Source organism: Arvicola amphibius, chromosome 1, assembly GCF_903992535.2.
Source record: "Arvicola amphibius chromosome 1, mArvAmp1.2, whole genome shotgun sequence".
In the NCBI taxonomy this organism is placed as follows: domain Eukaryota; kingdom Metazoa; phylum Chordata; class Mammalia; order Rodentia; family Cricetidae; genus Arvicola; species Arvicola amphibius.
The window spans coordinates 112,054,365-112,081,711 of record NC_052047.1 but is presented as its reverse complement, the minus strand read 5'-3'; the positions used below and the strand labels follow the sequence as shown (position 1 = coordinate 112,081,711).

General features: G+C 36.1%; 1 protein-coding gene across 1 annotated transcript in view; it reads left to right on the top strand.

Moving 5' to 3' along the window:
• Positions 1 to 27,347, top strand: part of Sbf2 (SET binding factor 2) — a 396,726-nt gene that overhangs the window by 199,383 nt on the left and 169,996 nt on the right. Inside the window, exons 8-13 of the mRNA XM_038328033.1 lie at positions 861 to 969; positions 3,605 to 3,718; positions 11,295 to 11,372; positions 12,641 to 12,754; positions 13,171 to 13,299; positions 15,008 to 15,106. Of these exons, the coding sequence (XP_038183961.1) occupies positions 861 to 969; positions 3,605 to 3,718; positions 11,295 to 11,372; positions 12,641 to 12,754; positions 13,171 to 13,299; positions 15,008 to 15,106 (643 nt within the window). The remainder of the gene's footprint in view (positions 1 to 860; positions 970 to 3,604; positions 3,719 to 11,294; positions 11,373 to 12,640; positions 12,755 to 13,170; positions 13,300 to 15,007; positions 15,107 to 27,347) is intronic.

Here is a 27,347-nt window from a genome sequence, read left to right as displayed (position 1 = left end):
GATCCACTCTCCTTACTTACCCACCCAATTTTGTGTCCTTAAACAGCGATGAATAAATAAAACTTTCAAGGTCATTTTGTGCTGCCCAAATGATCTTGGATGTGTGGTCTTCCGCTGGAGGATGGTGGACTTACAGTTACAGAGAAAACCGTTCCTCCCTTTCCTAGCAGCTAACAATTACTAATAGCTCTATAGCTAGAGGTAGGATTTAATGCCTGGTTCCCATCTCCATGCTGAATTGGGTCTGGCTTGGACTTGCACAGGCTCTGTATGTGCTTTCACAACTGCTGTGAATTCATATGCAGACCTAGCCTGGTTGGCTTAGAACTTAGCATATAGACCAATCCAGCCATGAATTCTTAGAGATCCACCTACCTTTGCCTCCCAAATACTAGGCTTAAAGGCTGGCACCACCACACCTGGCCCACTTGATCTAAATATGAATAAATTTAAATTCAGACTGTAAAAAAAACAAAAGAACAGAGTTGGCAAGTAAGGAGGTAGGGTGAATCTGAGGGGAATGGTGGTGACTATGATAGAAGTACATTGTATTAAGTTGAAACAATTATATTATTTATTTTAATGAACTTATATTAAATAAATATAGTAATTAATTTTATTTATTTAAATAATAATTAATAAAAATTTTAAAAGACATGAAGCCAGGAGTGGCATGGGTTGGTAGGGGTTTATCTGGGGATGAGTTGGAGAGGAGTCAGTGAATATGATCAAAATATATGGTATGAAATTCTCAAATAATTAACAAATATATTTTTATAGTTCAGACTGCATAAAAATAAAGGGAAATTGGTTCACATTGTGGGAAAATAGCATAAATAAAATATTTTTATTCTTTTCAGTTACCCTTACATTCCCATTCTTCCGGCTCAGCTCCTAGAAGTTTTGAGTTCTCCAACTCCTTTCATAATTGGTGTACACTCCATCTTTAAGACTGATGTTCATGAGCTTGTAAGTATCCAGCTGTAAATGTACACATCTTGCTTGAGGTTTTCGTATTTGAGTTTTAGAAGGTTTCACATCATTTATTGCTTTCAGATAATGGTGCATTTCCCATAGAAAAGACAGAGTAGAAGGAAAACATCAAGAAATCTAATATATTTAATTTTGCAAGTATGTTCTAAAGAATTTATTAATTCATTCATATATTTATTTATGAATAAGACAACTTTGACAGTGGGATGGCTCAGGGTAAAAATACTTGACCTAGGTTCATAGAAGTGGTGTTTGGGATTTCAGCACTCCTAGCAGAGCTAGGAGAGACACCTGGAAGGCTGTAGGTTCGCTAGCCTGGTATGAGCAGTGCAGCAAAAATAAGAGAAACCCTGCCTCAAACAAAGAGGAAGGGAAGAATTAACTCCTGGGAGTTGTTTTCTGACCTGCACACGTGTACCATGCCATGTGTGTGACCCCCGCATCTCTCTGACAAACATTTATCAAGTAATTAACCAGTCAGTTATAAAGACAGGGTCTTGCTGAATGGCCTAGGCTAGCCTCTATCTGTGTCAGCCTTCTGAGTAAGTGGTGGTATGTGTCACTGTGCCTCGCTTTAGCCCTTGTGTAGCAGATCATTTTTATCTTACCATACTTCTCATATGAGGAATTTTGTATTCCTGTAGATCAGTGGTTCTCAACCTTCCTAATGCTGTGACCCTTTAATAATGATTTTTCATGTTATGGTGACCCCTGAACATAAAATCATTTTCATTGTCACTTTATAACTGTATTTTGTTACTGTTATAAATCGTAATATAAATATCTCTGTTTTCTGATGGTCTTAAACAACCCCTGTGAAATAGTTGTTCAACCTGCAAAGGGATCACAGCATACAGGTTAAGAACCACTGCTGCAGATGATAAGGATTAATAATCTATTCTTATTCATAATTTCCTTACAAATGCTTAATTTATTAGTGTTTTAAAATGAGATCTACCAATGTAGAATGCCTGAAAACTAGCAAGAATAAAATAGTTTGAAGAAAATTTAAATTTAGTGAAACTCAAATTCAGCATGAGCCCCCACCAAATTCCTAATCCATGTGACTAAAGTGAAGCTAAAGCTAGTTCAAGAATAGTGTGTTTGCTTTTGGATATCATGCTCTTAGTAGGACTGTAACAATGTGCATCAGAGGACATCAGAATCAAATTTTAGAAACTGCAGTTCTTTGATGAAATTGTCTCAAGTGATAACTTGGTACTATTTAATAGTTAAAGATCAATATTTAAGGACCATCATAGGGAGGAAGGAGAAGGTAGTGGGTGGTTGTAGCGATAAAACATTAAAATAGCATCCATAGATATAATGGATTGAGAAACAAATTTCTGTTGAGCGTGTTTGCAGATGTAAGAACTGCCTACTAATGGCCTGGGATTTTTAATGTGAGATGAGGAGTGTGCTCTGAAGCACTAGAACTGAGGTGGAGGGAGCAGATTATGTGGCACTTTTCAGGGAGCATAAGAAAATTTCTTTACCGAAAGGATTTGGTTGTATGACATCTTAACCCACAAGACTTTGTAACGCTATTTCTGTTGTCAGTGCCAGCAAAGAAAGAGGCTTTGATATTCCTCACATAGCAACTGCAGCCTGAACCACATCAGAGATACATTGACACTATTGAGAGAGTAGAAAAGACTCCTCCTAACATGGCATTCCATAGCTAGCTCTGATTAACTTCAGGATCATCATAAAAAGATGTGTAAACTACTAAACATGTTTATTAAAAATTAGGCCCAATACAATTTGGAAATAATTTTAGTACTACTAAATAAAGAGATAGGGTAAACCAGATCTTGCCAGTTGTAGATTTAACAGTTTAATTAATGAAATAGAATGAATTGCAGTCACATCATAAAAATATTTTATATATACATAAGTTATTTTGAAATATGATATTTTAGATGTTGTTTCTGTCTATTTTACTCTTGGTTTTGAGATAGGGTCTAATGTGTCATGGGCTGATCACTGAAATCATTACATAGCTGGAGATAGCCAAGTGCTGGAATTACAGGTGTGCATTACTACTTCAGGCTAGGTTTGCATCTAAACAGTAATTGTTTGGTACATACTGCTTTGTTTATTGATTCTTACAGACTCCAAATTCAATAGCTCAGTTAACATGGCATTGTATTAACCATAGCACTTCATAGAAACTCTCCAGTGTGCCTGAGTAAACAGTGTGCTCCATGGCATCACTTACCATCCGGTCCTTCTCCCTTCCTTTGCTTCTCTGTTACAGTCCCCTCAGGTAGTCTCACTGTCTGCGTGAGTACTGCTTGACTGCTGCCAATTCATAGTTTTTCCCTATGGAAAGAAGAAAGAGAACATTAAAGAGCCCTACAATACTCCTTTTTTGAAGTGCACATATCATTTTTTCATCTTTCAGTGACAGAAGTGTACTCGTGTACAATGCCTAATTTCATAGGAAGCTGGGAAATGTAATGAAGTTCTAAACCTTTAACTCTTACTGTGATAGCCAAGAACCTCTTCCTCAATTGATTGTTCTCAGTTTGAGTTACCACAGCTAATTAATTTGTTTAACAACAAATATTTTTTATCAATTATGGTTACTTTTTAAAATCTCTTTCAGTTAGATGTAATCATAGCAGATTTGGATGGAGGCACTATTAAAATTCCTGAATGCATTCACCTCTCCTCTCTTCCGGAACCACTTCTTCACCAGACTCAAGCAGCACTTTCTTTGGTATGCCTCTTTGTTTGTCATCATTTTTCTTGACTTAAACCTGAAACTAAGTAATTGGAATTAAAAAGCATTGTCTGTAATTATGTGTATGTGTGCATGTTTACACGTACACACATGTATTGTGTTGAGACATGTCACTGTGTTGGTCTGGTACTTGCTGTGTAGACCAGGCTGATCTTGATCTCACTTTCCTCTGCCTCCTGAGTATTGGGATTAAAGGTATGCACCATCATAACCTAGTACAAGTGTATTATCTTAAAGAGCCCTGTGTTTGAAAAAATACATTCTTTCGTAATCTTTAGAGGAGAATCCTTCATTTAGTAGGTAGTTATATTTGCTTCTCATTCAGTATATTTGTACAGTAGATACTGTATATGAAATACTGTGGAAATAGATAAAACTTTGCCTCAAAAATCTATTATTCCTGCTCAGTATGGTGGTGCACACCTCTAATTACAGCACTCAGAAGGCAGAGGTGGACAGATCTCTGAGTTCGTGAAGCCAGCCTGGTCTGTAGAGTGACAGGTCAGGACTGCCAGGGTTACACAGAGAAACCCTGGTTTGTAAATAAATAAATAAACTAATAAACAAATAAATAACTTTGTATTCGTTCAAACTTTTCCTATTAGAAGTTGTTAACTTCTAGTCCCTAAACTTATTCTTGGCAAATCATCTGTTTTGTGAATGTGCTAACTACAAAACCAGTGTTTTGTCAATCTTTTTAGTTTTTAACATATGATTAATCGAAGCAGTAAAGGTCCGACATTGCATGCATTCATGGTTTTAAAAATCTTGTGGCCTAGGGTTTTCACATTGAAACAAATTTAATAATTTTTGTTATGCTATTTTTGTTGATTAAAAAACAAAACATTATTGTATGTGTGTATACATATGGAGGCCAAAGGATAATCTTAGCTGTCATTCCTCGGGTGCCAGCCACCTTATTGTTTGAGATAGGGCCTCTTCTTAGTCTAGAACTTGCCAAGTAGGCTGCGTTGGCTGGCTGGCAAGCCTGAGCGATCCTATAGTCACCAAATCCTCAGAACTGGAATTACAGATGTGAACCATTATGCTCAGAGTTTTTTGTTTTGTTTTTGTTTGCTTTTGTTTTGCTTTAATATGCATTGGTGTTTTGCCTGCATGTCTATCTGTGTGAGAAATAGATCTTGGAGTTATAGACAGCTGTGAGCTGCCATGTCTGTCCTGGACATGGGTCCTATGGAAGAGGAGTCAGAGCTCTCAGCCTCTGAACCTCCTCTCTGGCTCTTGATTTGTGTTTTTTATTAAACAAAGGGTTCTGGGGATCAAACTCAGGTCTTGGTACTTTCAAGTAAAGCCTTTGCCAACTAAGCCATTCCCCAGCCCTAAAACATATTTTACTTGCAGTTCTTTAGGTGCTCATTTATCTGAACATATATATTTATCATATATATATGGATATATATATAAACCTTAGAAACTTTACATTTCCTTTAAAGATATTAGTACAGGTCTTTGTAATCTTTTTAATACTTTAATCTGGGCTGTTGACATGTGTTGTTTTCAATACTCTAGTCTGGGCTGTTGAAATGTGCTGTTGTTAATACTCTAGTCTGGGCTGTTGAAATGCATTGTTTTTAATACTCTAGTCTGGGCTATTGAAATGCGTTGTTTTTGATTCTCTAGTCTGGGCTGTTGAAAGGCACTGTTGTTAATACTCTAGTCTGGGCTGTCAAAATGTTCCATTGTTAATACTCTAGTCTGGGCTGTTGAATTGCACTGTTGTTAATAATCTAGTCTGGGCTGTCGAAATGTGCCGTTGTTAATACTCTAGTCTGGGCTGTCAAAATGTGCCGTTGTTAATACTCTAGTCTGGTATGTTGAAATGTACTGTTGTTAATACTCTAGTCTGGGCTGTCAAAATGTGTTGTTTTCAATACTCTAGTCTGGTATGTTGAAATGCGCTGTTGTGTTTTTCCTTCCTTAATTATCAGTTTAAAAATCTACCATTACCAGGGGAGATTTTATTCTCTGAAAACTTTTGACTTCATGTTAGTTCTTAAGTTTTTTGTAGTGGTTATCTATAAAAGGGAGACATTTAGAAAATCCTGATGTTTCCTAATATAATTTGTAATGAAATACAAGGTGTGACAAATGGGAAAGAAACTAATATAGGACTCAGTTTACATTCTGTAACTTGATGCCACGGAGCAGATCGTCTCTTCAGTAAACCTATCCTCTAGACTTTATAGGATATTTTATTGCATAGAAAGATAAATAAGTGGTTTTCTCAAACTTAAGCATGGCAAGGATAACTGGGTTTCTTATAAATGCATGTTTTAAATAATGTATAAGATTTGTAATTCCAAAGATCATCATCTCTGATACCACCACATTTCAGAAGGTTTATAATTTTAAAGAAAAATATTAACTATGTAATGGGATTGATTACATATGGATATAGCAGTAGCTAAAAAATTTGTGAGTCACTTAAGAAATTAAGTGTTTCTATAATTCTTATAGTATTTAAATTACTATGTAATTATTTAGTAATTACATAGATAATTATTCAGTGAGTAAGTACCATAATTAACAAAGAAAGATTTTTAATTCTTAAGATAGTTGCATTTGTAGGAGTTTTTCTACATTTTGTATGTTTTAACTGTAATGCCTCTGCTACCAAATGTGGTTAAATGTTTACAGTTTATGTGTAGTAAAACTGTATTTATTATTATAGTTCTCAAGCATAGTAGGTTATATGCTCTAGTATACAGTATAATATATCATGAATAAGAGGTAAGAGCAGTATATATTGTCCAACAAGGACCCAAAAGAGATAAGATTTAATGATCTGATAGGAGAACTTTGAAAAACATATGTAGAATGTTTATTTGGTTACTAAACAATTGTAATCATTGACAATACATTACTAGGACTGTGCAAGAACCATGAATGACTTTAAAAACACCAAAGCATTAAGATGGTATAGTAGTGACTGAGTGATTTGTAATTAGGGCTGACATTTTAGTGTTCTTTTTACTTTTAGACAGGGTTTCACTGAGTGCCACAAGCAGGCCTCTGACTCACAGTCCTCTTACTAGGACTTAGTACTAGGATTACAGGTGTTCACCACCACAACCAGGTTAGTATTAACTGTAAGGATTGAGTCTTTGGTTTATTCATAATACTGTGAACAACCTTTGTTTTTGTGGTGTCAGGGATTGAATTTAGAGCCTTGCATATGTTTGGCACCATACTGAGCTACATCTCAGCCCTCTTTAATTTTGAGACAGGATCTCTCTAAGTTGCCAAGGTCAGTGTTTTACTTGCAACCCTACTACAACAGCATTTCATGTATCTGCAATTACAGATTTGTGCCGTCACACTTACTTGAAAATGATGTGCAAAAACAAAATGTGTTCTATACTGACAGATCCTCTTTTTTCCTCTGCAAGTCTTGCCTAGACCCTCTCCCACCCCTTCCCACTCTCCCTACTTGCTTACCTTCAAAGTTATAGTTGGCTCTACTTTGGACAGCCAACTCACAAATAATAACACAGAGACTTGTTATTAATTATGAAAGATTGGCCTTAGCTTAAGGATTTTCCCCAACTAGCTCTTATAACTCAAATTAACCTGTTTCTATTAATCTCTGTTCTGCCATATGGCTCAGTTGTTTCTCCTCTGTACCAACCAAAAATATAAGCATCTAGAACAACTTCAAAGCTGCTAACTGAGATGGTTCATCCTCACAGATTACTCTCACCAGGACTTCAGCTATGCCCTTACTTTTCCATTACACAAAGACTGGACAACAAAAAATACAGCTACCTCTCCCAGGACTTGATCATTATCCCAATTTTCTCAGGGTCCTCTAAAGAAGCTATCATCCATAGTCAACAGGAAACAATCTAGAGAATGCAATGCCCACATTCCCAAGAGGTGGGGTGAATGGTTTTTGGTTGTTCAGTGCATTATGAATGTTTGTCATCAATTTGGGGGCATTAATTGCAAGTTGTTATTGGCCATGATCAGGGAGGAAACCCAGCAAAGGAGATTAGGTTCAGGGATCTTAGTCTGAAAAGAAAAAAGGGGGAGTATATAGGAATAATAGGTTAAGCAAGATCCTCTTGCCTCTGCCTCCCTGGTGCTGGGATTAAAAAATGCATGCACCACCACTGCCTGGCCGGATATTATTATTTTTTTTAAACAATATATATTTGTTTATTTTCTATGACTGTATGTACCCATTTTCTTTTATTTCTTTAACATCTAAGCACATTTTTAAGCATTCTATACCGGTTTAGAGGTTGTTTTCAGTCTGGATCTGGCTTTACTAAATGCCTACAACATTCTATGATCACGTGAGCCAGAGCTTAAACTGCTAGGTGGCAACTAGGCCTTCTGCTGCACAGCTAGTGCGCATGATGTGCACATGGGTCCTGTTGGCTAGCTCCACCCCCACCTCCCACTCCACCCCCATCTAACAATCCCTCTTTTGGAAAGCTGCTATGTCCAAGCTGTGGGAGGTATTTCTATCTAATCTCCCTCTCCAGTAGCACACAAGCTGCTCATGTGCACGGCCATATAAAAAGGCTGCACCTCTGTATGCTGTAAGCACTGGGCCTGCTTGAGAGACCAAGGTCATCTGGAAGCCATGTTTGACTTTGTGTTCAGAATTTTTTTTAACTTTTCCCAGGCATTATGTGGAAATACATACATACATACATACATACATACATACATACATACATACATATATATATGCCACCAAATGTAGTTGGACCTTCCTCTGGCCTCCAGCTCACAAATAACGACATGGAGACTTATTATTAATTTGAAAGCTTGTCTTTAGTGTAGACTTTGACCCAACTAGCTCTTATAAGTCAAATTGACCTATTTCTATTAATCTCCATTCTGCCATATGTTTCTGTTACATCTCCTTTGTAACTAACATAAGTCCAACTTCTTCAGTGTCTTGCTGGCAGCACTTGCACATCTAGCTTCATCCCAGGTTCCTCTCTTTGCCTAGAAGTCCTACCTATTCTCTCCTACCTAGCTATTGGCCATCCATCTCTTTATTAAACCAATCACAGTGACACATCTTCACACTGTAAACAAATGTTCCTACAATCCAAAATATAACTCAAATGATACCCTTTTTCCTTAGCTTTTCTAGGTAGTTACACTTTGTATTTCTCATGTTACTATTCATAGGTTCATCAGTGTCTACCCTCATTCTGAAATGCAAAGCTCAAGAACGTCTTCCTTCCCTGACTATTTCAATTAGTTTGTTGTGTTTTCTATTTTTATTTTTTCAGTGTTCTTTAAAAAGTATTTTTTTCATTTCTACTTTATGGGTATGAATTATTTCCTTGCATATGTGTATACCATATGCATGCTGTGCTTGAGGAGGCCAAAGGTATCTGAACTTTGTAGGTGATTTTAAGCCACCATCTATACCAGGAACCAATCCAGATCCTCTGAAAGAACAACAGTTGTCTTAATCTCTAAGCTGTTTCTCAAGCACCTTTTAAAAACATTTATAAATTAACTTTTGTTAGCATACAGATTAGATTTTCAATATGATTCTTTCATACATTTCAGTCAGTAAAACTGCATAACACATTTTCTTTATTCATTCATTCATTGATAGGCATCTGGACTGGTTCCATATCTTGATTGTTTTGACTAGTGCTGCAGTAAACATGGCTGTGCATTTTTTAGTGGTTTGCTAATCTAGATTCTTTTAGGTGAATACTCCAAGAGTGATATAGATAAGTCAGATGGTAGGTTTTTGTTTTGTTACTTCACTTTTTTGTTGAAATTCCCATACTAATTTACATAGAGGCTGTACAAGTTTACACCCTTCTCAGTGGTGTTTGAAATTCTGCCTTCCCTACATCTTTGCTAGCATTTGCTGTCACCTGTTGTCTTGATGACAGTCATTTTGACTTTGAGGGAGATGGAATCTCAGTATGATTTTAATTTGTATTTCTCTAATTGCTATGGCTATTATCCATTTTTTTCAAATATTTACTAGCTATTTGAATTTTTATTTTGCAAACTATTTAATTTATTGACCCATTTACTGATTAGAGGATTTGTTTTATTGGTATTTAACATTTGAGTTGTTGATACATCGAGAGATGACTTCCTAGTCCAGTATGTAGCTGGCAAAGATTTTCTCTAATTCTGTAGGCTGTCTCTCTCCTCTTCTCATAGTTTCATTTCATGTAGTACCATTTTTTGGTTCTCATGAACCATTGGAGCCTTTTTTTTTCAGAAGAACTTTATGCCTGTGAATAAATCTTGAAGTATTTTTCCTGTTTTGTTCTAAAAATTTCAAAATTTCGGGTCTTACATTAAGGTTTTTAATTCATTTTGAATTTTTTTTTACAGGATGAGAGAGAGGTCTAGTACCATTCCTTGACATATGTGTGTAGGCAGACATTTCTGTCCCACCTGGTCCCATAACTGTTCAATCTCAAGAGGTTTATAGTGATTATAAACTATTTGGCTTGTTAGCTCAGGCTTATTATTAACTAGCTTTTATAACATAAATGAACCCATAATTTTGTCTATATTTAGCAACATGCTTTGGTCCCTTTTCTCAGTAAGGCATATTTTCATCTTGTTTCCTCTCCATCTAGCTGGTGACTGCATCTCTCTCTGCCTTTCTTCTTCCCAGAATTCTCCTACTCTAGTTGCCCTGCCTATACTTTCTGCCTGGCTGCTGGGCCAATCAGTGTTTTATTAAACCACTACAAGTGACGAGTCTTTACAGAGTACAAGAGCATTATCCCACAGCATGTGTGTATCGTTCTCCAGCACCATTTGTTAAAGGATTGCCTTTTCTATAATATATGTTTTTGACAGTTCTCTCAAAAATCATGTGTTTGTAGCTGTGTGGCTTTAGTTCTGGGTTCTCTATTCTATCTCATCTGTTCAGTTTTTATATTACAAGATGTAAAATAAACCTCTTTTAAGAAGTAGCCCCATAGATATATAGCACTACTCAAACTGCTTAGTTCCCAGCAGTTACTCATTTTACAATTTGGTAGATATTCTTTGAGAACTTTGCATAGTCCAGTGTATGTTTTTCTCTGTGTGCATCTATCTATCTATCTATCTATCTATCTATCTATCTATCTATCTATCTATCTATCTATCTATTATTTTCAAATAGTGAAATAATGTTATGAATTTTCTAGTTGATCTTTTTTTGTGATGTTCATCTTATTCCATTTGTATGGGTATTTTGTCTTCATGCCACATGAGTACCTATCAGAAGAAGGTGTCAAAGCCCCTGGAACTAGAGATACAGACGGTTATGAGCCATCATGTGGTTGCTGAGAGTTGTGCCTTGGTCATAACTGCTGAGCCTTCTCTCCAGCCCCTCGGAGGTTTTCTTTCCTAATGTTTTGTCTTAGAGATCTATGCACAGCAGTACATGCATCTGTATCAATTAAGTGAATTTTATCTCATGGTGGGAATATACTCTAACTCATTAGATAGTTCACTCAATGCCCTAAGAAACTAAAGAGTAAGTCTTAATAATCCTAGATATCTTATATTATAATTTTGTTTAATTTAGATTTTGCACCCTGATCTGGAAGTAGCAGATCATGCTTTCCCACCTCCACGAACAGCCTTATCCCATTCAAAAATGCTGGTAAGAAATTTAATATTCAAATTTAATATTTTTGAGTGCTGTACTTTTATTTTTAGGTTTGTTGAAGTAGCTGAGTTAGAAGTACCCCCAAATAGAAATTAGAATTCTTCTATTCTCAAAAAAGTGTTACAATGCAGTGTACTGGCCAGGAGAGGGGATTTAGTTTTCTGTTTAGGAAGTAAGAGTAAAGACAGAAAAAAAAAAATCAGAGCCTCAGCTATACCCTGGAAAACTACCCAATATAAGAATTTGGATTCTTCTGTTCTTGTAGTGCTATGTAGCAAACCAAATGCCTTACTCTTGCTATGCATGTGCTATATCACTGAACTACATCTCTAATAGGGTGGGACACTTAGAAAAATGAAATAATGAATGCTGATTTAGGAGAGAATCAGATTTGATGCATAAGTGCCAAAAGGCGCTTGGATTAGCAGTCATAAAGGAATGGAAGGATAGATGATACCCCTTTTTTATTTTTCCGAGTTCATGTCTTAGAGGTGAATGTGTGACCAGTGGGAGACTTTAAAGAGCTGTGGTCCTTTGAAAAATGATGTAAGAATTCTTGACCTTGGTTTCTTCATCCATTAAATTAGGTATTGACTAAATAAATATGGAACTTTATTTACCAGTTTTTTTTTTTTTTTTGGTTTTTTGAGACAGGGTTTCTCTGTGGCTTTGGAGCCTGTCCTGGAACTACTAGCTCTTGTAGACCAGGCTGGCTTCGAACTCACAGAGATCTGCCTGTCTCTGCCTCCCGAGTGCTGGGATTAAAGGCGTGCACCACCACCGCCCAGCTTATTTACCAGTTTTAAAACTGTTTCTATTAAAACCTGGATTAGCAAGACTTACTTTTAAATCATATTTCATTAGAATAAGAATAGATTTTTATAATTTGGATGAATGTTGGAAAAATTTTGTAAGTCTTTAAAATATAGTGTTTTCCCTTTTATAACCTTAACTATAATTTTTTGCATGTGTAAAAGTAAAAGGTATTAGCATATATTCCTTTCTCTCACATAGTAAAAGAGGAAACTGTGCTACTTTTTTTTTCCTGTGGAAGAAAACTGTATGCTCTTGAATCCATTTGGTTCAGTAGAAAGAACAAACCATTTGACCCAAGAATGGGTAGACTATCATGGTCTGTGCCTGCTGCTTGAAGAAACACGCATGGGAAGCACAGCACACTTGCTCACTCAAGCTTTCTTCCTTCTCTGTTTTACTTAATTTTTTTAATTAAATTACCTGTGTGTTTCTTTTTATATTTCCAGGATAAAGAAGTACGAGCAGTTTTCCTTAGGTTGTTTGCACAACTGTTCCAAGGATATAGGTCATGCCTCCAGCTTATACGAATCCATGCTGAGCCTGTGATACATTTCCACAAAGTAAGACACAGTGCCAGGTTGTCTGTCAAGTGGACTCACTTCAAAGAACCACTCTTAGCCATGTGTATTCAATTAATTTTTTGTATGTGATTAAAGTCTCTGTGTTATATGACACATGGAGTTGGCATAATATTTTTCTTCAGAATACATAAACTTAAAATTGATTTTTCTCTTATTAAAGTTGAATATTAATACCTGATTTTTTCTCCTGTCTTTTAGATAGATTAATTTTTATTCTTTCCAATGCATGTAGCATTTCATGTACTAGAAAAACCATTTGAGAGAAATATGTTTCATGACCATGTTTAGTTACACCTGAAAACATTCAAGCAATCATCAGTCTTTCTATTTTTATTTTAGCCATTTGTCAATTTCCCAATGATAAATTATTATTTCACATTTTTTTTCCTTTACAGACAGCTTTCTTGGGGCAGCGTGGTTTGGTTGAGAATGATTTCCTCACTAAAGTGCTCAATGGAATGGCATTTGCAGGTTTTGTTTCAGAAAGAGGACCTCCATTTAGAGCCTGTGATCTCTTTGATGAGGTATAGTTCTTATCAATGACTAATAATTAAAAAGCAAAAGCTGTTATTTTAATGTTTACTCAAATTCATAGACATTATAAATTAAATAATAAATAATCTAAGTATTGCGAATCAAATCTTAACGTTTATAATGTAAATTGAGAAAATTATAGAATGTTTCAGACGTACATAAAGATTTTGAGCAACTGGGATTGAATACCTTCTTGGTTCTTTTTGAAAATTAGACAGTGTTTGCATAAATAAAACTCAGTTTTTAAAATACAGTTGTTCAGTAATTGTCAGTCTGCAGCTGGGTCTAACTTGAAGCACAGATATGTGACTTTAAATTGCAGTTATATTTAGTCAATCAATTTCATAGAGCTGTAATTTAAATTTATAGCATTCATACTAACAATAATTACAATTTTCTAGCAACTTCAGTAGAAATATTTGGGACAGATATATAGTCTCTATCTTTTCAAGGATTTGGCCATATAAAGAGAGAAATAGATGAATAGGATACTATTTTACATTTATTGTGCTTCTTTTTAAATACATTTTCCATTTATCATTTAATTCTATATTCACAGCAGTGCATTAAGGCAACAGGAAAATGAATATCATTTATATTTAAGTTTCTGAAACATCATTGTATTGGAACCAATGGATTTTAAAGTTCCTGACATTCATTAAAGGAAGACACTCCTTACACCCAAAATAAGGAAGGCTTTGTTACCTTTTACCCCTGATCATTTATTTTGTGCAAAGAAAGTAGGCATGAAGGTCTTTTTTTCTGAGATGAGTCTTTTATTCTTTGTAAAGATAGTTAAGTACTTACAGGTAAAGGAAGGGGAGCAGAGCTTCTGTCTTGAATGAAGACCTACACCAATGCCTTACTTAGTAACTAGCACATGCTGGGGTAAGGCACAGTTGTTTGCAGGCACTCTCTGAGGTTTTGGTTCCCTGTTAATAACAGTTAATGTGACTGGACTTTGATCATAGTAACATTTATATTAACCTTTAAGTTCCTAATTAAGTACTCAATGGTTAATCGCTTATCTAGTTAAACTAAGATACTTGCCAAAGTTCTTTTCTAACTCATTGACTGTTCTCTGAAACTTTGTTAATGGCAACATTAGTCTGTGTACCATCTGAAAGAACTCTAGTTCCTTTCCCTTTTCATCTGTTTACTCTCCTCTACATTTCTTTAGTCCTCTACAGTAAGCATGTATTCCTACACAACTGTCTTAGCTAACTAGTTAATAAGGAAATGGATTCCATATATATCATTTGAGAACTAAAAGGAGTCTAAAGGTGTCCTACTGTTCCATCTTCATTTAAATATGAGGAATCTGGACCCAGGTCACATTGACCATCGAGCTCATCCAGCATGGCATGATTGTTTGTTCATATTTGTAAGGTAATGAAATATTTGGAGACTTGCTCATTTTTCTAAGTGAATTATTGTGAATGAGACTTCCAGGGTAAAAATGCCTCTCTGCATTCCATAATTGACTGTTCCCCAAGAGTCACTGAGTAGAGACTACCTGGCAAGTCACAGGTTTAATAAGCCTTTGTCATTTTGGGATAGGGGTGAAACCCAGTACAAATCTACATTAATTATTTGTAAAATAATATATATAAAATGATTCTTAGTTTGCATATTATATGAAAATATAAATTCATTATATTTGGGTAATGATTATTGCCATCTGACTCTTTTTCCAAGTTGGTAGCTTTTGAAGTAGAGAGAATTAAAGTTGAAGAAAACAACCCAATGAAGATGATAAAGCACATCAGAGAACTTGCTGAGCAACTATTCAAAAATGTAAGTAAGTGTATTTAGTCCATTTTAAAGTATTAATAAAATGTTTCACTTTCAGAACTGAGAAGCTTCACCATTATAGCTGTGATACTTATGCTCTAGATAATCAGTCCCAAGATGTCACACTTGATCCTGTGTGTCAGAGTGTATCACATTTTTATATCAGTCACTGAGTCATGGAAATATCTTGACCACAGTTTTTCCTCACTAGTCTTTGCCTTCATTGTAAGTTTTCTTCTGAGTCTCATGCTTATTTACTGCAGAATGTTTAGACACATTGGATATCTTAGACAGCATTGAGTGATATTCTCTGCTTCAGCATAGTGCACTGGTTCTCGTTGGAGTTCCATTGTTTTGAAATAATGAAGTAATAAACTAAACTCAAAGAAACTCAAAGGTGAAAATGCTCCCTGGAGAGGGAAATGTCATATAAAAAATGAGGATGTAGTGAACTAACCACCTGAATTCTTGGGCTGAATAGTGGATTTTGGCTAAGTGAGTGCTGATTACTCCTGCTTGTGAAGCCTTTGATTTCTTTTGCTAAGAAACATAAATCAAGTGGGAAATATGGCCCTCTGAAGAAAAGCAGAGGGAAGTTTTTCTTAAGGAATTTGGAGAGAAGAACTTGATATTAGTATTCTGGCCCCAATGCGTATTGTTTAATCTAGCTGTTTGACAAGGTAAACCATTTTGACAGTGAGTTATTAGTCACTGCTTTGTCACATACATTTGAAATCTGGGGAGCAGTAAGTTAAAAGCAGAAATACTAAACTACTTGTTGTGTAGTTTCTAGTAATTTTCTTTGCTTGTGCATGCAAGTGCACATGCACGTATTGAGTACTGAACCCAGATTTTTGGTGTGTGCAGTCATCCACTATACTTCTGAGATAGTCCCTGCTCTACTCAATCATGCTCAAGTTCTACATTTGGAATCTGACCTTTCTTCGAGAGAAATAATTCTTTTTGAAAGATTTGTACTAAAACAAATGGTCCTTCTTTTCTGAACTGTACCCATAATCAGTTTTGGTACAGAATTGAATATTCCTGCTTTATTTCTTTCAATTACTAGTGATTTTTATTATTAGTTTTCACAGTGTGTTTTGATTAACGTAAAAAGAACAATAATTAAGACAGGCAGAAATTAGGCATAGCATGCATGGTCCTGGCAAAAGATTATTTTCTATTTTAATTATTCAACAGCGATACTTCAATGGACTGTCACTTATATATAATTAGTTCCTTTTCTAAGAAGCAATATTTTGTATTCTTAAACATCTCATTTTAATTCATACATTATTTTATCAAAATTTAAATAAGTGATATGACATTAACCACTTTACATACATTATCTTTAATGTAGTGCCAATTTATGCCAGGTTCAGTATGCCTATTTTCTTGAGGCTATAATTGGCTCAGAATGAAGGGGCTATTAATTAAGTGATATAATCCAGATTATAAATTTGTGAGTGTTCTCATGTATGATTCCTAACCCCACTCTGTCAGATTGGCTCTATCTGCAATTCCAAAAAATTTAACAATCAGCCAGGCAGTGGTGGTACATACTTTTATTTCTAGCACTCAGGAGGCAGAGGCAGGCAGATCTCTTGTGAATTGGAGGCTAGCCTGATCTACAAAGTGAGTTCCTGAAGAAACTGTTTGAAAAAAAAAATGATGCTTCCAGTAACCTTTTTGACAGTGTTTTAACATACTTCCTCACTTAGCAGTTACCCTGTATGTGGCAATGACCCTGTGCAGTAAGGGAAGAATGGTATTAAATAGATGAGGAAATTGAAGATTAGGAGGTAGTTTGTTCCTCTCTAGGTAGGAATGGTTTATTGATGCATTTCAAAGATGAGCAAAATGCCATGTGAGAATCAGTCTAATTAACTGAGTCAAATAGGACTGATACTTTTAGTAACTAGTTGTTTACTTCTTTGATTCTTTTGGTGAGGAGGGAGTGTTAGAAACAGGGCTGTCTATGTAGCGCTGGCTGTCTTGGAACTACCTCTATAGACCAAGCTGGTGTCAATCTCAGAGATCCCCTTGCATGTGCCTCTGGGTTAAATGCCATATTCTGTTGGTCTTTGAAATGTTTTAAGACCTTCTATTTATCTAAATATATCTGTTTAACCTTGAAAACATACCTAATATGACTACAAGTTTGGTTATTATAGATGACTATTCACCTGTATTTCTTCATTATATATTACATTTTTAAGGAGTTGCATAGGTACGATACCTCAAACAAGAGTAGAAACATACATTTAGTATAGTAAAAGTAACTTTAAATTTGTATCAATACACAAAAATTCATACCAATGTAAAATATTAAAGAATAATGAAGATATTGAAGTAGTTGGTTTTTTTTAGTTTAAAAGTAAATTTAATAATCTAGCCTTCTATCATTTCTGTGTCCCCCATATTTCTTTTCAGAATGAGATCTTTAAATTTAACTCCTTTGTTTAGCTTTTTCCTGACTATGACCAATAACAATTGTAACAAACCCCCTTATAACCAGAAGAGAAAGGGATTTACAGGCTTTACATTGGCATTTATAGTATAAGAGGCCACGCCCAAGTGGGCTGGTAACTTTAAGGCTACTTGTTGAAGGATTTCCCACAGCACCTCCCACTTTTGTTTAAATAAGAGAGCTCTAAGTCTAATACAAAATTATATACAATAAGAACAAATATCAAATATAAAAATTAGAATTACAGCCAAAATAAACAAAATCAAGCAAGAATCATGTGATAAATGTTTCAATAATTATCCTATCCTAAGGAGTCTAAGTCTTATAAATAACTTAACCAAGTCATGAGAGGAAAGTAACTATGACTGTCTAGCCTTAAACCCTGTTGAAGACCCAAGGAGGGAAATAATATTACTTGAGTAAGCAGGAAGTGCAATCAAGCAACTTCCAAAATGTGCAACAAAAGACAGAGACAACAGGCTACCTGGGCAGTCACCCAAACTCTCATTTGCAACATTGGAGCAACCAACTTTGAGTAAGGCCTAGAGTAACTGACAGACCATTTTCAGAGGCAGGAAATTTTTCAAAACCATCTTAACTTGTCTTGGCAGGATTTGACAGTCTTTTTTCTTGTATCCTGCTTGTCCTGTATGGACATCATGCATTTTGTCAGTGCTTGATGCACAAGCCACTCCTTGCCCAAAGGTCAGTTTTGGCAAGAAGAAAACAAGCTCTAAGTGGAGTGTCTTCAGTGCTCAACATTTTCTGGAGAATAGATTGGAGCTGCCAAGAGCAATTGTGTCTCATGTCAACAGAACCCTAAGTTCTTTAAATGCCATATTTTACAGATTTTTGAAGTGGTTGAAGATTACTTATCTATGCAGAATATAATCTCTATGTTTTGAAGAACCTTATTAGTCTAACTATAAGTATGACAAACATGGATGACTATTGACCTATATATAATTCTTAATACCTATATGGCTTAAAGACTAAGACTTCATATAAACAACCTTTAAACAGCTGTGCATCAAATGAGGAAAATGACCTCAAAATGTAAACAATGTATAAATATCTTGATCAGAGGTTGAAATGTATAGTGCAATATGATAAATATACCCTTGCAGCAGCAGGCCACTTGTTGGTTCCTGGCCACTTAACCCTGAAATATTCACGTAGAAACTGTATTAATTAAATAACTGCTTGGCCCATTAGCTCTAGCTTCTTATTGGCTAACTCTTACATTTTAATTTAACCCATTTCTATTACTCTGTGTATTGCCACATGGCAGTGGCTTACCGGGTAAAGATTTTGGTAAACTCTCCAGCATGGCTACATGTCTTTTCTCTTGACTACTCTTTCTTTCTTCCAGCATTCAGTATAGTTTTCCCTGCCTACCTAACTTCTTCTGCCCTGCAATAGGTTCAAAGCAGTTTTTTTATTCATTAATGGTAATCACAGCATACAGAGGGAACTCCTAAATCACCTCCCCCTTTATGTTTAAATAAAAAAGGTTTTAACTTTAACATTGTAAAATTACATATAACAAAACAGGTATCAAGCAAGAATTATAGTTACAATATTTATATCTACTTTATCTTTTATCATAACTAAGGAAAACTATAACTATAAATCCTTCAATTCCATCAAAGACTTCAGAAGGATATAATATTACCTTAGTAAACAGGAAGTATATTATAAGCAACTTCCAAAACTCTAGAAATGACAGAGACATCTTGCTGCCGGGACAGTCACCCTAAGTTCTTCTGTACTTCTGGGGCATCCATCTTCAGTCTACAGATCCATAATATCCAATAAACTTTCCCATGAAGTAGAATATTTCAAAGATAGTTCCTGTATTGGCGGTTTGTCAGTCAAAATTTTTCTGTGTCCTGCAGACTGTCTAGCAGACTCTTTAATGAAGCAGGAACCCCGAAGGATCGTCTCACCTTTAGGCAAGTTCAGCAGTCAGTTCTTTGCGTATCCTAAAATTGTATCAATATATAAAATGTCTTAAGCAGAGGTAGAAGTATGCATGCATACAATATGACAAAATAACTTTGCCTAGGTATACAAATATTGTAGACAGAAATATGAACATATTTAATATAATTTGAATTTGTATCAATATACAAGAATCTGTACCAATGTAAATTACCTATAAAAATAGCTCACAAGTATTCATTCTATTACTATTATTAATGTGAGTAATCTATCTTTTCTCCCATGCAGTTTTTCCTTTTTTTTTCAAAGAGATCCCTGATCCTACGTAATTTCCACCCCAGTCTCCAACCCTATAACAATTATAATCAACCCCTAATTGATATCTAACCCTGAGGACAAACTTTGTTGGGAGAGGGGACGTCATCTTCTAGAATTACTTCCATCTGTCATGGGGGCAATGATCTTTTTATGGGATCCTGTAAAAGTAAATTGATGGTTAAGTCTCAAGATTACTGTCTGATATAATTGCAAATAGTCTCTGAGTATTCATTAGGGTTTTTCTCAGGATCCTATTTGGAGTTCTGGCCAGAACATTGTAAGAAGATGCATCATTTTAGCTAACCAATTTGGAACCATCTTGAGCAACTGGTATCCGAAACCAGTCTTATAGTAGCACTATCAGCATCATAACGTCATGGCAATCAGGTGGATTTGTTTGGGTCCCCATCTTCTTCCTGGAAACTCCAAAGATTATTGCAGGAAAATTCATTGTTCATTGTGGAAAACTTAAGCATTATTCATACAGACATATATTCAATGAAAGGTATGATAGAGAAAAAATAGGTATGAAAAAATGTAAGGTTTTTTTCTATATTCTTTCTTCTTTCTCTCCTATACCATATGGCTCCTGGCATGAGACAGAAACTCCGAATTTTTCATTTAACAGCATGCTTAGATGAGAGAAGGACAGAGCCATTGTCCAACTCCAAAGCCAGCTTTGATTTTTAAGTGAGTGGTGACTTTTATTCTAGTTTATGTTTAGTGATCCTTACCTTCAGATGACCTGTCTTTATAAGTCTTACTAATGTTTTGCTTGGTGATCCTATCTGGATAATTACCCTTTCCTCTTTAGGCATCTAGATGTCCAAGGTCTCTTGACTTTTCAAAGATGAGCATTTTCCTGCAAAGACAAGAACAGAACCCTGCCCCAGCCCTTATGAGGTTTCCTTACCACCTGTATGTTTGTCACCTCTGTGGATAAGCCATGATTTTCTCAAGAAATTTCTCTTTTTCAAACCAAATCTTTATTAATTTTGATAGTATCCATAAATTTCTTCTCTTCTGGAAACAAGAGTAAAACCCCTTTCCCAACGTAGCACATCTCCTGGTTTCTTTTGTGAGGTCAACACATCTATGAAATACACCAATTGATTTAGTTCAGAAGCTTTTTCTATTATCCAGAGTCTTTCTGCTGCTGTTGTTCCTTTCTCATTAGCATTAAAAAATTCAAGGTTAGTAAAGCATTATGCAATCATTTCTGGGGGTATTTTCCATTGCTTTCTGTTTTTTTAACATATCCTTTATAGTTCAATTTGATATTTCTGTAACTGCCTGACCTATAGAATTTTTTAGTATACCTATAATATGCTTCATATTATAAGAAGCAAAAAATTGTTTCATTTTCTTAGAGACATATGCTAGACCATTATCTGTCTTTATTTTTGCGTGTATACCCATGATGGCTATAACTTCTAATAAATGCGTGATTACTGAATCAGCCTTTTCTGAGCTCCCACTAGTTGCCCAATGAAAACCTGAATAAGTGTCAATGGTGTGGTGTACATACTTTCATTTTCCAAAATCTGCAAAGTGGAACACATCCATCTACCAGATTTCATTCCTTTGAGTACCCTTTGGGTTACTCCCTGCATGTAGCAGTGTTTGGTTATAGAAAAAGCAAGTAGGACATCTCTTTATGAGTCTGTTGCCATGTAATAGAAAACTCTTTATTTAAACCTTTGCTATTGACATGATGTTTCTTATGAAATTCTGAGTTCTTCAGCACACTTCCAATCAATAATCGATCAATTTCTGCATTACCTTGTGCTAGAGGATGTGGCAGACCCCTATGGGATCAGGTGTGTTATGCATATGGGACAAAGCCTATTACTGATTATATCTTGAACCTGTATAAATAATGAAGTCAATTTTTTATCATCTGGTATAAATTCAGCGGTTTCAGTATTCAAAACAACTCTTGCTACATATTGTGAAACAGTAACTATATTGAGAGGTTCTTTAAAATCCTTCGTACTATGAGATTACCATATAATTCTGCCTTTTGGACAGAATTATAGGGGTTTTGCCCTACTTAAATCTTCTGATTTATAACCTGTCTTTCCTGATTTATTTGCATCAGTATAGAATGTACGGGCTTCAATTATTGGTGTGTCATGTACAATGCAGGGAAAGATCCAAGTAGTTCTCTTTCTAAGATTAATTCTATCACTTTTTGGATAATTTAAATAATCTCTCCTAAAAACTTAGCACAAGTTCTTTGCCAAAGTTCATTGACTTCCCATAATTTTTTATGTTAATCAGTAGTAAAAGGCACTCTCTGCTGAATCTATTCCTGCTAGTTACGAAGTCTCAATTTTCCTTTTGTAATTAATTCAGAGACCTTTTCCACATATGTTTTTAATTTCTTACTTGGTTTATGTGGTAAAAAGATCCATTTTAAGATAATATCTTCCCTTTGCATTAAAATTTATATAGAGAAATTCTGGAAGGCAAAAAGACTCGAATACAATTAAGATTTGGATTCACCCTATCCACATGTGCCTCCTGTAATTTTTCTTCAACAGCAATCAATTCCTTTTCAGCTTCAGCTGTTAATTCCCTGGGACTATTTGAGCCCCATCTAAGGTCATCATCTAAGGTTTTGTTTAAATGAACTATTAGATCAGGTGTTATCCCAAAAGCTGGTCATAGACTGGAAATGTCTCTTAATCTAAGAAAGTCATTAACGTTCAGCAATCGGTCTCTTCTAATTTGTGCATTTTGTGTTCTAATTTTCTGTAAAACTACTTTATAACCAAGGTAATTGACAGAATCTCCTCTCTGTATTTTTTTCAGGAGCAGTTTATAATCCCCATTTTGACAAAATTTTCTTTACTTCTTCAAACATTCTAAAGTATCTACATTTCAGTCAGATATCAAAATGCTATTCATGCAATAATAAATTATAGATTTAGGAAATTGCTTACGTATTATTTCCAATTGCTGACTTACAAAGTATTGGTACAGGGTGGGACTGTTAAGCATTCTGCATGGGAAAACCCTCCACTGCTATCTCCTAGTAGGCTGAGAATTATTATAAGTAGGCATTGGGAAGACAAATTTCTCTATTCTTTTCTTGTAAAGGTACAATGAAGAAACAGTCATTTAAATCAATAACTATATCTGGCACTCCTTTTGGAAATAGAGAAGGCAGAGGAATTCCAGACTGTAGAGGGCCCATAGGTTGAATTACCTTGTTGTCAGCTCTTAGATCTGTCACCATTCTCCATTTAACAGATTTCTTTTTAAAAACAAATGCAGAAGAATTCCATGGGCTGGTTGATTCTTCAGTATGGTGAGCATCTAGTTGCTCCTGTACCAGCTGTTCTAAAGACTGCAGTTTGTCTTCTGTTAAAGGCCATTTGTTTAACCCATATTGTTTTCTTAGTTAACCATTTTAAAGGTAGGGCTATTGGTACCTCTAAAGATTTGCTAATTGCTTTCTGTTCTTGTACAGCCTTAATGGCTGGTGACCTTTGTGTATAGTACCTTATAATATCCTTCCTAGTAATATGAATTTCAGGAACTGCAAGAATGTTAATCTGGGTATTCCATTGCTGCAACAGGTCACGACCCCATGAATTCACTGCAATATTAGCCACATATGGCCTCAGCCTTTCTTTCTGTCCTTCTGTCCCTATGCATTCAACCCATCTCATTTTTTGTTTCTCTTGAAATAGGGTTACAATACCTAGGAACTGAACATCTGCCTCTTGAAGAGGCCAATTTGGATGCCAACCTTCTGGAGTAATGATATTCATGTCCATACCCATGTCTATCAAACCCACAGTTACAATGTTATTTATGCGCACTCTTAGCTTTGGTCTTTGATTATTTACAGAATATATGTTTCCTATTTCCTGTTGGAATTTTTTATTCATCTTCCATGTTTATTCCATCATCCAGAATAGTATATTTTGTTTTGTTTCGTTTTGTTTTACAGCAGGCACTAGATTTTTTAAATTTTCCCCGTGAGACATTTCTTCCACAATGACTGGGTATGACTGTACCACTTTTGACTTGGGGGCCTGTGAGAGGCCACCCCAAGGATTTTCAGATGGTATCAGGTTGCCTTGTTTGTCTTTTGTTGATCTGTATTTATTGGTCCAGTGTCAACCTTTGCCTCACCTCCTACATAATCCATAAGATTGATATCTTTTATTTTTGCCATTCCCAGAAGAGACATTATTTCTAGGAATTTCTTGTCTAGAATCCCTTCTCAGATGTCCTATTCTACCACAATTAAAACATTGGCATTTTGATGTCTACTCGTACCTCTGAAAATTGCTTCTCCTACCCCAAGATTCAGTATTATAGTCAAATATCTCAATGTTCATTGTATGCAGGATCTATTCATGTATAGGTGTTGATCTAACCTTTAAAGGATCAAGTATCTTTCTGCATTCTAAGTTGTCATTTTCAAGAGCCAGAGATTCAGTAAGTACTCGTCTAGCTTCTGATTCTGTTACTCCTATTTGTACAGCCTTAGTTAATGTTTGTAAAAAGTCACTGAAGGGTTCTTTATGGCCCTGTTTCACACTAATATATGATACAGTTTGTTTTTCTTAAATCCTGTCCCAAGCATTTAAGGCTGCTGTGTGGCATAGGGACAAGATATTTTCATCATAAAATCTTGATCCTATGGGTGAGCATAAGTGCCCTCGCCAAGAATTTGATGTCAGAAAGTCTCAAGACCTTTTGCTTTTCCCTGTTGTTCTAAAATTTTTGCTTCTTCTCACAAATAACATTTCCACATTAATTGTGGCCCATCATCCAAGACTGCTGAAACTAATTGAAGCCATTCATATGGGGTAACCTTATTGCTAGAAGTCCATGTCTTTACCATATCCCTAACAAATTCTGAATGCAAGCTATATTTGTCGGGGTCCGGTGCCAGCCTGGACCCTGAATTATTTCTCCAGCCCAGAGGGGAGGCGTGGAAATAATTGAGACAACTCACATGGCTTTATTGGTTTGGAGATTCTCAGTGATCCCTCATGAAATCCTGAGTTCAAATCCTGAAAATTCTCTGTGATTATTCTCTAAACAGTCTTTGTACCAAAACGTAAACTGGGGATAAATTCATTAGCATTCTGTTTCCTAGGTAAGTGAATGACTTTAATCACGTTCACACCTTTCTGTGCCCTCTCTGTCATGTCTTCCTACATTCCTGCTCTGTATGCCAGCTCTGTCACGTAGGCCAAATTAACATCTCTATCCCAGGCATCCTCCAAATTACAAAGAAGGAACAGAACAACATTAGCTTATCCTGACCCTTTTTTTAGGGAGGTGACCACCTCCTGTGTGGCAGGTGCAAACTATGGCATGGAAGTCTGACTGCCATTCAATGTAGAAATATGGGCCTATAATCCACTCTCTCTTAGTTAATTTTAATAAAACCTGTGCTTCTGAACAGGACAGATCATCACATCTGCCCTAGGCAAAGACTTCTCCCTTTACCCAAATCTACTCGCCTTTGGAAATCAAGCATTTTATTTTATGCAAGCTCCTGTCTTAGGTTTCTGTGGGGTGGAAACTTCAAACCCGTCATTGACTGCAGATTTCTGTGAAGAAAAGAGATTAAGGGAGAGAGATACCTTTGGGCTCTCTGTCTTGGAGCCATACTTTCTTGTCAGGATACATCATAATGCCTTAATTTCTTTTAGCCATCCATTGCTATAGGAACCCATCTACCTTCTTTGGATCCTTTTGGGCATTTAGAACTTGATGGTTTTTAAGAGTTGATTACAGAGTAGGAAGCTAAAACCCTTTCATCTCTGACAGGTACTGGCATTATTAAATCCTGTCCTTGTACCTTCTTTCCCTGCTCCTAAGCTCCAATAATTTCCTCAATTGTATCAAATCTTTTTACTACTGTTTTTAATTTATTTATTTTTAATTAAAAATTTCCACCTCTTCTCATTTCCCTCCCTCTCCCCCCTCCCCCTCCCTCTCCAGTCCAGAGAGCAGTCAAGGTTCCCTGCCCTGTGGGAAGTCCAAGGTTCTCCCCCATCCATCCAGGTCTAGAAAAGTGAGCATCTAAACAGACTAGGTTCCCACAAAGCCAGTACATGCAGTAGGATCAAAACTCAGTGCTATTGTCCTTGGCTTCTCAGTCAGCCCTCCTTGTCAGCCACGTTTAGAGAGTCCGGTTTGATCACACGCTATATCAGTCCCAGGCCAGCTGGCCTTGGTGAGCTCCCATTAATTCAGCCCCACCGTCTCAGTGGGTGGGCGCACCCCTCACGGTCCTGACTTCCTTGCTCATGTTCTCCCTCCTTCTGCTCCTCATTTGGACCTTGGGAGCTCAGTCCAGTGCTCCAGTGTGGGGCTCTGTCTCTAGCTTTGTCCATTGACAGATGAAGGTTCTATGGTGATATGCAAGATATTGATCAGTATGGCTATAGGATAGGGCCATTTTAGGCTCCCTCTCCTCAGCTGCCCAAGGATCTAGCTGAGGACATCTCCATGGACACCTGGGAACACCTCTAGAGTCAAGACTCTCGCCAACCCTAAAATGGCTCCCTTAATTAAGATATATACTTCCCTGCTCCCATATCCACCCTTTCTCCATCCCAACCGTCCCATTCCCCCAATCTCTCCCCATCCTCCCCTTCACACTTTTTTCTCCCCATCTCCCCATACCCTCACCCCATCCCCGCCCCCCAATTTCCAATTTTTGCCTGGCAATCTTGTCTCCTTCCAATATCCAGGAGGATAACTATATGTTTTTCTTTGGATTCACCTTCTTATTTAGCTTCTCTAGGGTCACGAATTATAGGCTCAATATCCTTTATTTATGGCTAGAATCCAGTTATGAGTGAGTACATACCATATTCATCTTTTTGGGTCTGGGTTACCTCACTCAGGATAGTGTTTTCAATTTCCATCCATTTGCATGCAAAATTCAAGATGTCATTGTTTTTTACTGCTGAGTAGTACTCTAATATGTATATATTCCACACTTTCTTTATCCATTCTTCCATTGAGGGGCATCTAGGTTGTTTCCAGGTTCTGGCTATTACAAATAATGCAGAAGCAAACATTTTACATCGGCATTTATAGTAAAAAAAAAAAAATGCTCAAGTGGACTGGTAATTTAAAGGCTATTGGCTGAAGATACTTCCTACAGCAGATATTCTTTGTGTTTTAGTTAGTTTGGATAAGGGTTTGTCTAACTTGTTTATTTTCTCAAAGAGCCAATTCTGTTTCTTTGATTCTTTGTATTTTTTCTTTGTTTCTATTTTATTGATTTCAGCCCACAGTTTGATTATTTTCTGCAGTCTATTTCTCTTGGGTGTGTTTGCTTCATTTTTGTTCTAGAGCATTCAGGTGTACCGTTAGGCCATTTTTTTTTTTTTTATGAAGGCACTTAGTGGTATGTGTCCCATATGTTTGGGCATGTTGTGCATTTATTTTCATTGAATTCTAAGAAGTCTTTAATTAATTTTGTTATTTCTACCTTGATACAGTAGTTATTCAATAGGGAGT